This window comes from Diceros bicornis, chromosome 1 (genome assembly GCF_020826845.1).
Source record: "Diceros bicornis minor isolate mBicDic1 chromosome 1, mDicBic1.mat.cur, whole genome shotgun sequence".
Lineage (NCBI taxonomy): Eukaryota > Metazoa > Chordata > Mammalia > Perissodactyla > Rhinocerotidae > Diceros > Diceros bicornis.
Genome location: NC_080740.1, coordinates 56,953,225 through 56,966,298, shown reverse-complemented (window position 1 = coordinate 56,966,298; position 13,074 = coordinate 56,953,225). Strand labels below are relative to the sequence as shown.

Below are 13,074 nucleotides of genomic sequence, written 5' to 3'. Positions count from 1 at the left end.
TCCACCATTTAATTAGTGTTTAAGTCTATTCATATTTAATGTAATTATTAATATTGTCGGGTTTAAATTTACTATCTTGCTATTTGTTTTCTATCTGTCCCATTTTTTGGTTTTGTTTTTCCTCCTTCTTTTGAATTAATTCAGTATTTTTTATGATTTGATTTTGTGTCTACTTTTGGCTTATTAGCTTATACCTCTTTATTTTTTAGTGGTTACTCTAGGGTTTGTAGTATCTTTAACTTATCACAGTCTATCTTCAAATATTATACCACATAACATATAGTGTAAGACCCTTACAAAACTATACTTCTCTTTCTCCTTCCTTTCCTTTGTGCTACTATTATTACATATATTAATTTTACATACATTATAAACTCCACAATACATTTTACTACTTTTGCTTTAAACAATTATCTTTTAGAAAGATTAAAAAACAAGAAAAAAAAATGTCTTTTATATGTACCCATGTATTTACCACGTAGGATGTTCTTCATTCTCTCGTGCAAATCCAAATTTCCATATTGTATAATTTTCTTCTGCCTGAATAACTACCTTTAACTTTGTTTGTAGTGTGGATGTGCTGCTTCTTTTTCTCTTTATCACTGTTTTTCAGTAAGTTAGTCATGATGTGCTTTGGTGTGGTTTTCTTAATGTTTCTTCTGTTTGAGATTTATTGTTGGATGTGTGGTTTTATAGTTTTCATCAAATTTGGAAATATTTTGGCTTTACTTGTTCAAATATTTTTTTCTGTCTCTGCCCTCCCAACCTTTCTCTTTCTGGAACCCCAATTATATGATTGGTAGACTGCCTGATATTTCCTGTAGTTCAGCAAGGCACTCTTCAATTTATAAATTTAAATCTTTCTTCTCTCTGTGCTTAGTTTTGGATAGTTTCTATTGCTATGTCTTCAAGTTCACTGTTTGTTTCTTCTGCAGTGTCTAGTTTGCTGTTAATCCCATCCAGTGTTAATTTTTTTTGAGATATTTTTCATCTCTAGAAATTTCATTTGGGTCTTTTATATGTCTTCTATTTCTCTGCTCGTCATGTTCATATTTTCCTCTATGTCCTTAAGCATATTACAAGATTTATAATAGCTGCTTTAAGGTCCTTTAACATTAATTCCATCACCACTGCCATTTCCAGGTTTGTTTCTATTGACTGATTTTTCCCCCCAGATTATTGGTCATATTGTTCTGCTTTTTTGCATATCTGATAATTCTCTCTCTTTTTTTTTTTTGTGAGGACGATCAGCCCTGAGCTAACATCTGCCAATCCTCCTCTTTTTGCCAAGGAAGACTGGCCCTGGGCTGACATCTGTGCCCATCTTCCTCCACTTTATATGGAACGCTGCCACAGCATGGCTTGACAAGCGGTGCATCAGTGTGCACCCAGGATCCGAACCCTAGGCCGCTGTAGCAGAGCACACGCGCTTAACTGCTACGCCACCATGCCAGCCCCCTGATAATTCTTGATTGAATGCAGAGCTTTGTGACTTTTTTGTTTCTGAGTATTGGATTTTGTTGTAATCCTTTAAAGAATGTTTGGTTTTAGTCTGGTGCCTACTTAAGTAACTTGCAGATCAGGTTGATCCTTCTAAGGCTTGCTTTACACTTTGTTATGGCAGCTCCAGAGCAGCTTTTATTCTGGGACTAAATTAGTCCCACTACTAAGGTGTGACCCTTTTAGACTCTACCCAGTGTCTCTCCACTCTGGCGGGAATAGAAACTGTGCGTTCTTGTAAATTATTCAGTTGATTGCTTTCTGAAGGTTCTTTTTTTGGCCTTGAGGAGTTTCATTTCACGTATGTGCAGATCACTATATAGCCAAAAAATTGAGGTGCTCTCTCTACAGACTTCTAGTGTTCTCTCTCTATGTGGCTCTGACCTCTGCAGTACTCTGCCTCACTGTTCTCAGACTCTGATCTCTTTCTCAGCTCAGCTGAGATTGTCAAACGTTGTTTTAGTTGCCTTTCCCTGTGCTATAGCCTGGAAACTGCCTTCAGGCAGTAAACTGGGGCATTTGTAGGGTTCAGTTTGTTTCTTCCCTTCTCTTAGGGATTACAGACTCATGCTGCCTGTTATTCAATGTCTGAAACCATGGTTTCATATATTTTGTCTGGCTTTCTTGTTTTTTATAGCAGGAGGGCAATTCCTGTAGCAGTTAATCATTCATGGGTGGGAGTGGAAGCTCTAACAGCTACATAACATGTAGTACCTAGTGGGTGTCAGGCCCTGTGCCAACTACTTTATGTACATTACCTTATTTAAGCCTCACAAAAATGCTGTGCGAGAAGTACTCACATTATCTTTGTTTTATAGAAAAGGAAACTGAGGCTCTTAGGAGTTAAGTAATTAGCCCAAAATACCATAGTTGATGCAATAAAATGTGGAAGTAGGTTTCAATCTCAGTAGCCTAAGCTCTAAACCACTATGTTATAATGGTTATACTGTATCTCTGAAGAGGAAAGAATGAGGAGGTCAAGGGGCAAGGAGAATTCTTGGCATGTAATAAGATAAAGCAAGAACAAAGAGAAGCAAAGGATATGAACAGACATTTCTCCAAAGAAGATAAACATAGGGCTAATAAAGACATGAAAAAATGCTCAACATCATTAATTATCAGGAAAATGCAAATCAAAGCCACACAACAAGGTACTACTTCATAGCCACTATGATGGCTAGAATTAAAAACACAGACAATAGGGACCAGCCTGGTGGCATGGTGGTTGGGTTCGCATGCTCTGCTTCGGTGGCCCAGGATTCACAGGTTTGGAACCTGGGCACGGACCTACGCACCACTTATCAGGCCATGCTGTGGCAGGAGTCCCTCACATAAAGTAGAGGAAGATGGGCATGGATGTTAGCCCAGGGCCAATCTTCCTCAGCAAAAAGAGGAGGAGTGGCAACAGATGTTAGCTCAGGGCTAATCTTCCTCACACACACAAAAAAGAGACCCACAATAACAAGCATTGGTGAGGATGTGAAAAAACTGGAACCCTCATATATTGCTGGTGGATTATAAAATGATGCAGCTACTTTGGAATACAATTTGGCAGTTCCTGAAAGGGATAAACATAGAACTGTCATACAACCTAGCAATTCCACTTCTAGGTATTTTTTCAAAAGAAGTGAAAACATATGTTCACACAATAATCTGTATACAAATGTTCACAGTGGCACTATTTATAATAGCCCAAAGTGAAAACAACCCAAATGTCCATCAACTGATGAATGGATAAACAAAATGTAGTATATCCATACAATGGAATATTATTTGGCAATACAAAGGAATGAATTACTGATATGTGCTATATAACATGGATGAAACTTTAAACAGTATGCTAAGTGAAAGCAGCCAGTCATAGAAGGCCAAATATTGTATGATTCCATTTACAAACCTTCCTTGACTTATGATGGGGGTATGTCCCAATAAACTCATTGTTAAGTTGACAATATCGTAAGTCAAAAATGCATTTAGGGGCCGGCCCGGTGGTGTAGCTGTTAAGTTCATGCGCTCCGCTTTGGCAGCCTGGGGTTCGCAGGTTCGGATCCCAGGTGCAGACCTACACACTGCTTATCAAGCCATGCTGTGCCAGGCGTCCCATAAGGAAAGAAGAGGAAGATGGGCACAGATGTTAGCCCAGGGCCAATCTTCCTCAGCAAAAAGAGGAGGATTGGCAACAGATGTTTTAGCTCAGGGCTAATGCTCCCCGCCCCCCCCCACCCCAAAAATGCACTTAATCCACTGAATATCATAGCTTAGCCTAATCTATTTTAAATGTGCTCAGATCACTTATATTAGCTTACGGTTGGGCAAAATCATCTAACACAAAGCCTATTTTATAATAAAGTGTTGAGTATCTCATGTAATTTATTGAATACTGTACTGAAAGTGAAAAACAGAATGGTTGTCTGGGTACAAAATGGTTTTAAGTGTAGTTTGTTCACTCTTGTGATCGCATTACTGACTGGGAGCTGTAGGTTGTTGCCACTGCCCAACACCATGAGAGAGTATCATACCGCATATCACTAACATGAGAAAAATTCAAAATTCAAAATTCGAAGTATGGTTTCTACTGAATGTGTATCACTTTTGCACTATGATGAAACTGAAAAATCATAAGTTGAAGGACTGTAAGTCAGGAACTGTCTGTATATGACACATACAGAATAGGCAAATCTATAGAGACAGTAGGTAGATTAGTAGTTACCAAGGGCTGGGGGCGGGGGCAGAATGGGGAGTGACTGCTAATGGGTACGAGAGTTTTTTTTGGGGAGTGACAAAAATGGAATTAGACAGTGGTGATGGTTGCACAATCTTGAGAATATACTAAAAACCTTTGAAGTGTATAGTTTAAAAGGGTGAGTTGTTTTTTTTTTTGTGAGGAGGATTAGCCCTGAGCTAACATCTGTCGCCAATCCTCCTCTTTTTGCTGAGGAAGATTGGCCCTGGGCTAACATCTGTGCCCATCTTCCTCTACTTTTTATACATGGGACACCTGCCACGGCATGGCTTGATAAGCGGTGCATAGGTCCATGCCTGGGATCCAAACACGCGAACCCTGGGCCGCCAAAGCGGAGTGTACAAACTTAACCACTACACCACCGGGCCGGCCCCTAAAAGGGTGAGTGTTATGGCATGTGAATTATATCTCAATAAACATGTTATTTAAAAAAAAAGGGAAGATGAAGAATAACCCTTCTTGACTTGTTTTAGCCCTCCCAGTTAGCCTGGAGTACTGGCAACTGTAATAAATGAAGCTAAGTAGCTAAAGAGGGGGCATAAACCCATTCCTCCTTCTTTTCCAAGTCCCATAACTCCATTGACAGGTTACCTTTAGAACTGTATAAGACAATATTAGCTTACCACTGCGTGGACGGCTCTTCCTGAGCCTGTAACAGTCAAGGCAGACCCCAAATCCACATTTGCGACAAACCCAATGGATGTTGAAGAGAGTCGTTTCACATACGTCACACATCTCCCGTACACCACGCACTGCTCGCTTCCATGCCACTTTCTCTGGTGGAAAGAGGAAGAGGAATATTGTTGCCATTGACCACCCTGAACAACAGCAAAAGTCCCTAGGTCCACTGATTCCTATTAAGCTGTTTTGTCCAGCAATAAAAATCAAAGATTCAAAAAGTTTGTGTTTCTACCACTTTAAGAGAAACAAAATACATGGAATTTCTACTATTTCTGAACAAGTGTCAATAGAGAACGAACGCCACATATTGTTACTTAAGATACTATAAAATTTTCAATTTAGGGGAATTTGAAATAAGAGGATTTTTCTCTTGAAATTTAGGGCATAATTTCATAGTACAGTTTTCCTTGGTCTAGAAATAGGGTACAGTATAGTATCTCATAGACATGGAAATATCATCAATGTCTGAATAACATGGGTTCTAGGTGTGAAACATGGTACCTGGTAGCACTTCATCTATTCACAAACCAGAGTATCATTTATTAATACAAGTTTGTTCAAAGCAAACTGAAAATATTCAGAGTGAACCAAACCCAAACAGGGATCAAAATGCATATTATCGCAGCTGTGCTACAAAAATGAAAGGCAAGCAGGGAAGGAGTTTTTGGTTTGTTAATTTTCAAAGACTAAAAGAATGAGGGTTGCTGGATATAGTTAGGGCCTCAAATATTTAGTTTGCTACAAAGAGAAGTCTTATCAGTCTTAATTCATCCATAGAAAATACCATCTGCCACTCCTTCCACTCTTCCCTTTAAGGAAAAGAAAATGAAAGTTTCCAACTAGGAGTGCTTGGAAGGTGCCTTACGGTGTGGCTCCACCATCATCATGGCCTCCTTCTCGGACATCACAAGCTGGCAGAACTGGTCCCCAACGTTGGCCAGGATGTATTTTGAGGTTTCTAGGTCTATCCCTTCTGCTAGGGAGGAAGAGGGAATCCACAGGTTCATAGCATCAGGGTCACTTTGTTGGGGACTCAGAAACCCCTCCACACGGAGTACCCCCTTTCGAGTGAAGATCAACCTGAGACAGGAAGACAGACAGTCAAATACACGGTAAATAGCAGCAGCAGTGCAAACTAACACACACCTCAAATCCTAGGACCTAAAAGAAATTAAATGAGACTTAATAGGAATCAGGCTGACTTAAGAATTTTCACCATATTTGACCAACACAGTATACATTCTCTGCTTGTTAACACTTAATAAGGTCTGGGTTCTTTAAAAAGCTGTCCCCAGAAATGCCTATCAGTTTCTCCATCTACCTGTTTCACACCTACACCAATACCACTGAACCGAGACCAGAGAAAAACACAGAGCCATGCTCACTGTCACATTTTATTTATTTATTATTATTTTTTCCTCCCAAAGCCCCAGCCTGTGGTTGTATATCCTAGTTGTAAGTTGCTCTAGTTCTTCTACGTGAGCCACCACCACAGCATGGTAACTGACAGGTGGTGCGGTTCCACGACCAAGAAGCGAACCTGGGCCTCCGAAGCAGTGAGACTGCCAAACTTTAACCACTAGGCCATCAGGGCTGGCTCTCATTGTCACACTTTAAATTCATGTCTACCCATCAGGTGAGCCCATAATATTGCCTGGCAGTCATAATACAGTTTCCTGGTGTACCCCCTCTCCTAGATATGTTTCCTATCTTCTCCTTTCTTTTCAAACCTCCAATATTATTTTCTCCATGAGGAAGGACCTTGCTAAGTATTCCACTGAGAAAATACAAGGAGCCAGAAGAGAACTCCTGCAAGCTTCCACCACCACAGCACTGCAACTTCCTGGGTGCAACTGGGCCCATATACTCCATCTGATCTTCTGCTACTATGAATGAACTAGGCCCTGGCAAAGCCCAATCTCTCCACCTATGCTCTGCATCCTATCCTCTTTCATAGGCATCCCTCTACTAATTCTCTCTTCTACATCATTTATTTTCCTTTCTGCTGAATCATTCTTGTCAGTATTTGAACTTGCTATCTCAAAAATCCTCTAAAAATATGTGTCTGAAAAATCCTCTTGATCCTACACCCTCCTCCATTTATGTGCTTGTTAGAGCAGTTTCTTGAAAGAGTTGTCTCCACTGATTGTCACCAGTACCTTTCCCTTTTATTTTCTCTTAATCTACTCCATCAGGCTGTCCTCCACCAATCTACCAAAACTGTTTTTGACAAAGTTAATCCTCCTTGTTAAATCAATGGTCACTTCCAGTCCTTTTCTTGCTGACCCAATCAGCAGCATTTGCCACAGTTCATTACTCCTTCCTGGAAATACTTTCTTTAGTTGTCATCCAGGGTAGCTCAATGGCTTCTCTTTCTCAGCCTCCTTTACTAGTTCCTCCTCATCTTTCCCATTTCTAAATGTTGGAGAGCTCCAGAACTCCGTCCTTGGACTGCTTCTCTTCTGTACACTCTGACTCCTTAAGCGATCTCAATTAGACTCACAGCTTTAAATACCTAGTGACATCCAAATTTTTATCTCTAGCTTGGACCTCTTCCCTCAGCTCTAGAGTTGTATATCCTGCTGCCCTTTAACATCTCCATTTGGAAATTTAATAGGCATCTCAAATAACATGACCAAACTAAATCCCCATTTTTCTCCCTAGACCTGCTTTTCCCTGAGAAATCTTATCAGTAAATGGCAATTCCATTCTTCCAGTTTTCAGGCCAAAAGCCGTAGAATCATCCTTGACTCCTTTCTTTCTTTCTTTCTTTCTTTCTTTCATACTGCATATCTAACCCATCAGAAAATCATGTTGGCTGTACCTTTAAAATAAATCTTTAATCTAACCACATCTCATCACCTCCATCACTAACTCTCTGCACTAAGTTACCATCCTTTCTCACCTGGATAATTCCAACAGCCTCCTAATTTCTCTCTGCATCTCCCTTTGCCTTAATGTGATCTATTCTCAAGAAGGTAGTCACAGTGCTCCTTTAAAACATTCATCAGTGTCACTCATCAGCTCAAAATCTCCAATGATCTTATTCAGCATAAAAGCCAAGGTCCTTAGAGTAGTCTTAAAATGTGGACCCATCATTAACTCTTTGACCTCAACTCCTTTCCTCCTTGGCTTACTCTATTTTAGCCACCCTAGCTCCATAAACAACTAGGAATATTCCAGCCTCAGGATAGTTGCTCTTGTTGTGCCCTCTACCTGGAATACTTGTCTCCCAGAAAAATGCATGGCTCACTCCCTCACCACCTTCAGGTCTTTACTCAAATCATCCTATTTAAAACAGTAGCCTCTCTAGCCTCCTCATACTTCAATCCTCTTTCCCTTCTTTATTTCTCTCATAGTCATTATCAGTTGACATACTATATATTTAACCTTTTTTTTTTTTTAAACATAATTCACATTTTATTTTATTTATTTATTTTTTTGTGAGGAAAATCGGCCCTGAGCTAACATCTGCCAATCCTCCTCTTTTTGCTGAGGAAGACTGGCCCTGGGCTAACATCCATGCCCGTCTTCCTCCACTTTATACGGGACGCCGCCACAGCATGGCTTGCCAAGCAGTGCGTTGGTGCGCGCCCGGGATCTGAACCGGCGAACCCTGGGCCGCTGCAGCAGAGCGCGCGCACTTAACCGCTTGCGCCACCGGGCCGGCCCCTTAACCTTTTTTTTCTTATTTACTGTCTCCTTCTTCAAATATGATGCAAAACTCCTGAGAGCTAGAATTTGATGGCTTTGTGCAGTGCTTAATCCTCAATGCCAGAACAATGGCTGGCACACATTGAATGCTCAATAAACATTTGCTGAATAAGTGAATCCATACCCCGTGGATAAACCATTTGGATTTCTTTATTTTAAAAATTAAAGGTTTTTGAAAGATCACTTTGAAGAAATTCTTCTTCTAAGTTTACTGAGCAGAGGAAAAGTGACTAAATAGCTGTTGTTTGGTAAAAGCAGGGGATAGTCCTAGGATTTTCATCAGTTATCTCTATTTCAAAGATGCTTCACATTATCTCCTAATCTTACTTCCCCTTCTCTCTAGGAGACTCAGGTTACTCTAGCACTGAAGAGAGGAGTAAGTGGTCAGGCAGACCATACACAAAATGGAATTCTGCTTATACCACTGGTTTCAAATGGAACCCAAATTAGGAATAACTCAACGTAGCTCACGGGTGGGCAGCTGAGACTGTTCAACTTCAATCCTCCAAGGACAAAGCCACATGTCATTTCACAATCCAAACAACTAAGTGGCTACTATGATAGAGCCTCAGCACAGACTCGGAGAGCAAAGGGGTAAGAAAAACAAAGAGTAAGATGGTGAGATATGTTTACAGATTCAGAGAAAGAGTGGGAGTGAGGTATCATTAATGGAAATTGGAAAGGAGACAGAGAGGAGTTTGGGTACCTCCGGAAGTGAAAGAAGCGGCAGGCCACAGTGGAATCATCTTGCTCCTGTTCCTTAAACTTCCGATACCGCTCCAGGCGGCACTCACGACACTTGTGCAAGTGAGGGGCTACATTGATGCATGACCCATCCTGCAGGAAGGGCTCTCCGGACTGCTTCAGCTTTTTCACTTTGCTTACATCCTTCAGGACTGACTGGCCAACTGTGGCAAGGGAGGGAGGAGAAATGGTAGGTCATGAGAAGTATAAATGAGACTCAATAACATGATCTTGGGGACAGATACTTGTCCTGACCTGGGCCACTCCTCTTTGCGCTGCTTGGGCATGCGCCCATCAGGTCCATCCTTGACAGAGAGGGAGCGAAGAGAGCACAGAGGCTTCAACTAGGAGCTAAGGACTATGGAGAATTTGTGGGATATGCCCCATTATAGCAAAACAACTCTGGGCATGGGTGAAGAAAACTCAAGATGGGAGAAGGTAGCCGCCACCTGCCTCTAGCCCCTCAGGATACGACTGTTCCAACTAATCAAGGACTCTTGGGCTCCCATGGGATACCAATACCTAATGACGACAGCTATTTTTACCACCAAACTTTCTCTTACACACTTGACCTGCTGGACCATACCTCATACCACAGGAGTTAATGGCTTTTGGGAAAAGTGTTAAAACCTTATATATGCGCCAGAGAGAAGTAAACTGAGGAGTGATACTCTTTGCTTCAAGTCCACAAAAGGCTGCTATTTGAGAATGGAGGCCAGTACTCAGTAACTCCCCTTAAGTAAATTAAAGAGGATGGGCCAAAGGGAAGTAGAAAGGGATGAGAAAAACACAAAGAAAGAGGTCCTGACCAAACATTCTATCAAGAAAGATCAAGGATCTCCCTTTGTGGGATTATCATTATACAGGACAGATACTGCAGCTGCTCTTCAGCACTTACTGTGCTAGTTTAGGTGCAATCTTGCCCTGAACCAGGAGGTCTGATGAGGGACCCCTGCTGGGCCCTTTTGGCTATGTAATTTTATAAGATTATAAAACCTTCCATCAAAGGGAGGGCCTCTGCTGCCCAAGAGCACAACAAGCATTCAAGGCCAGTGTCAGAGCCAAGCCCATGTACAGCCCCAGCAGGATCACCTTTCAGGGGTGCAGTCCGAGGCCGGCCCTTGGGGGCCTGCTTCCCTTTGCCTTTGCCCAGCAACAGCTCAGCACTGCGCTCCCCATTGGGGCCCAGCTTCCCCATCAGGTGCTCCGGAATCCCCTTCAGGCCAGTCTTGGCCTGCAGCTGCTCCTCAGAGTCGCTCAAATCTGACAGGTCACTGTTGGTGCTGGAGTCCGAGTCCTGTCTGCAAGCCAAGCTTCGCTCATCCAGTGAGAACCTTTTCACAGCTTCAAAAGGAGCTTTGTTCTCCTGTGAAAAATCTGCTGGGGAGGACAGAAAGCTGCCTGAGTGCCTGCCAAAGACGTTACCAAAGGTTTTGAGGAGGGGATTGTCTTGCTGCCCAGGCCCCACAGTTGGCCTCTCCTCTGTGGGGCTTGAGGAGAGAGTAGGCATCTCAATGGGCTGGGTGAGGCTGCTGGTGGGTGAACTGGAGCGGCCATTCCCCATGGCAGAGAGGCTTGGGCCCCCGGTGGTAAGAGCTGAGCCCAGAACGCCAGGCACCAGTTTGGAGGAGTCAGTTGTGATGAAGAGGGTTTTCTTCTTTGCTAATGATGCCGAATCTGCAGAGTGAGACTCGGGCCAGCTTAGTGCTGCCTTGGAGGTGACAGTAGTAGCAGAGGAAGAGCTACCTGATGCCTGAGATGCAAAGCTGCTGAAAGGGCTATGTTCAACTTTCTCCACAAATGCCAAGAAGGGGTTAGAGGGTTCTTCACGGGACAGTTTAGGGGGCTGTAAAAATAGATTTTCATGACTCTCTGGGGTACGGGCATTTAGGAGGCTCCGTGGGAAGGCTGGCGTGAGGGTGGGCATGGACTCTGCAGGCATTTTCCGGTCCACAGAGCTGCCAGCCTTAGAGCCTAATTTAGTGTCTACTCCAAGAGCGGATCTGCCTTTACATAGGCTCTCAAGGCTTTGTTTGAATGAGTCTCGACTGGAGGAATCATCAGCCAAACTCTCTGAAACGGTAGTGAAGTAGTTACTGGTGGGTAAAGTTTGTGACATGCATTGAAAAAACAAGTTTTTGGAGAGATCAGAGTCTTTCTGAGACTCTGGTGCAGAGCTACAGCCAAAAGAGAAGCCCAAAGGTTTGTTTTCTGTGGCTAGAACCCCATTGGACTGGCTCCTTCCACTTCCAAAAGTCAAAGGTTGTGATGAACTTGGAAGAGATGCTCCAAATCCACAAGAGGCCAGAACAGAATTTCTTGAATTCTGAAAAGAAGATAGCCTGAGTTAGTGACGCTGGCTTCTCTTGACAACCTTATGATCTCTTTCTTGGACCTAGACCAAAATTTCTTGTGGGTCAATCAACTTTTCTCTCCTACAATTCCATGAAAACTGCTCTTACAACTAGATTTCACCAGCATTAGGGAAGAAACCTGCCACAGACCACACAGAGGGCACCTTTAGCAAGGTGAGCTAGAGATAACAGGATGTCATTCATCCTGCCACTCCCTTGGTAGTTAGCCAATTGGTTGTCACAGCACTAGGAGGCCATGTAGGCTTCTTAGTATCCATTTGGAAATGAAGACTCCACCTGGGAATTGGAAAAAAGGGTTCCTGAACAGACATCAGCTTTTACTTTGAAATATATCTACTGACCCTGTAATATTAATCTACCTCAGCGACCTTAGGGGCTACTGTTAAAGTTTTGATTTATTTAAGCTACTGCAAATTACCCATCATACAAAAATGACTTCAGCCCCATGACAAGCCAATTGTATATTAAGGAAAAGTATTTTCTTTATTAGTTTGAAACTTCCCAAGATGGACTCTTTTGGAATTTGGCCATTTATTTATGGATTCAAGTCAACCTAAAAGTTGAATATCTGTTTCAATTAAAGTTAGACCTAAAGATGCTAAATTAAACACACTAATTACTGAACCCTTTTATTACCATTAGGATCTAACAAATCTCCAAACAGGAAAAATGTAGATACTGATATACCCACCAAACAAAAGCATTCAGCATAACAAAAGGGGGTGAATGAATAAACACTTTCCTTTTTTTACCTTGAAAATATTAACTTCTGCATGTGAATAAAGAAGGGTGTGTGCATAAAGAAGGGTAGGATCACTTTCATATCTATTACACACATGTATATGTACGCAGAGAGAAACATCCACAGGTAGATATGAGCACTTATGTAATATTTGTTAATTTAATAAAATCTGATCCCTGGGACTTGACTCATGAACCATAGACTGCTAAAAACAATTCACTTTCTGGTAGTAGAGGACAATATCCCTAAACATTCACTTTAAAACTGTGGAAATAAAAATTATTCCATGACTGCTTAATGGATATGGAGTTTCCTTTTGGGGTGATGAAAATTTCTGGAACTAGGCAGTGGTGACGGTTGCACAACATTGTGGATGTACTAAATGCCACAGTATTGTACACTGTAAATGGTTAAAATGGTAAATTTTATGTAATGTGTTACTATAGCACAATGAAAAAAATATTCCAGATAAATGAAAGGGCTATTGTTAAAAAAGGGGGAGTTTCCATTTATTTAAGGTATTCTTTAAATATGCAAGAGGAGTCTATACTAGGACTTTCCTTGACGGCTGTATA

At 41.8% G+C, this 13,074-nt stretch overlaps 1 protein-coding gene across 2 annotated transcripts in view; it reads right to left on the bottom strand.

Moving 5' to 3' along the window:
* The window catches only part of KDM3B (lysine demethylase 3B), a 61,465-nt gene that overhangs the window by 20,572 nt on the left and 27,819 nt on the right, over nt 1-13,074 (bottom strand). For both annotated transcript variants that reach the window (XM_058541144.1, XM_058541153.1), the window contains 4 exons: nt 10,475-11,708; nt 9,345-9,546; nt 5,790-6,004; nt 4,867-5,019 (listed from right to left, as the gene is read on the bottom strand). In XM_058541144.1, the coding sequence (XP_058397127.1) occupies nt 4,867-5,019; nt 5,790-6,004; nt 9,345-9,546; nt 10,475-11,708 (1,804 nt within the window). The remainder of the gene's footprint in view (nt 1-4,866; nt 5,020-5,789; nt 6,005-9,344; nt 9,547-10,474; nt 11,709-13,074) is intronic.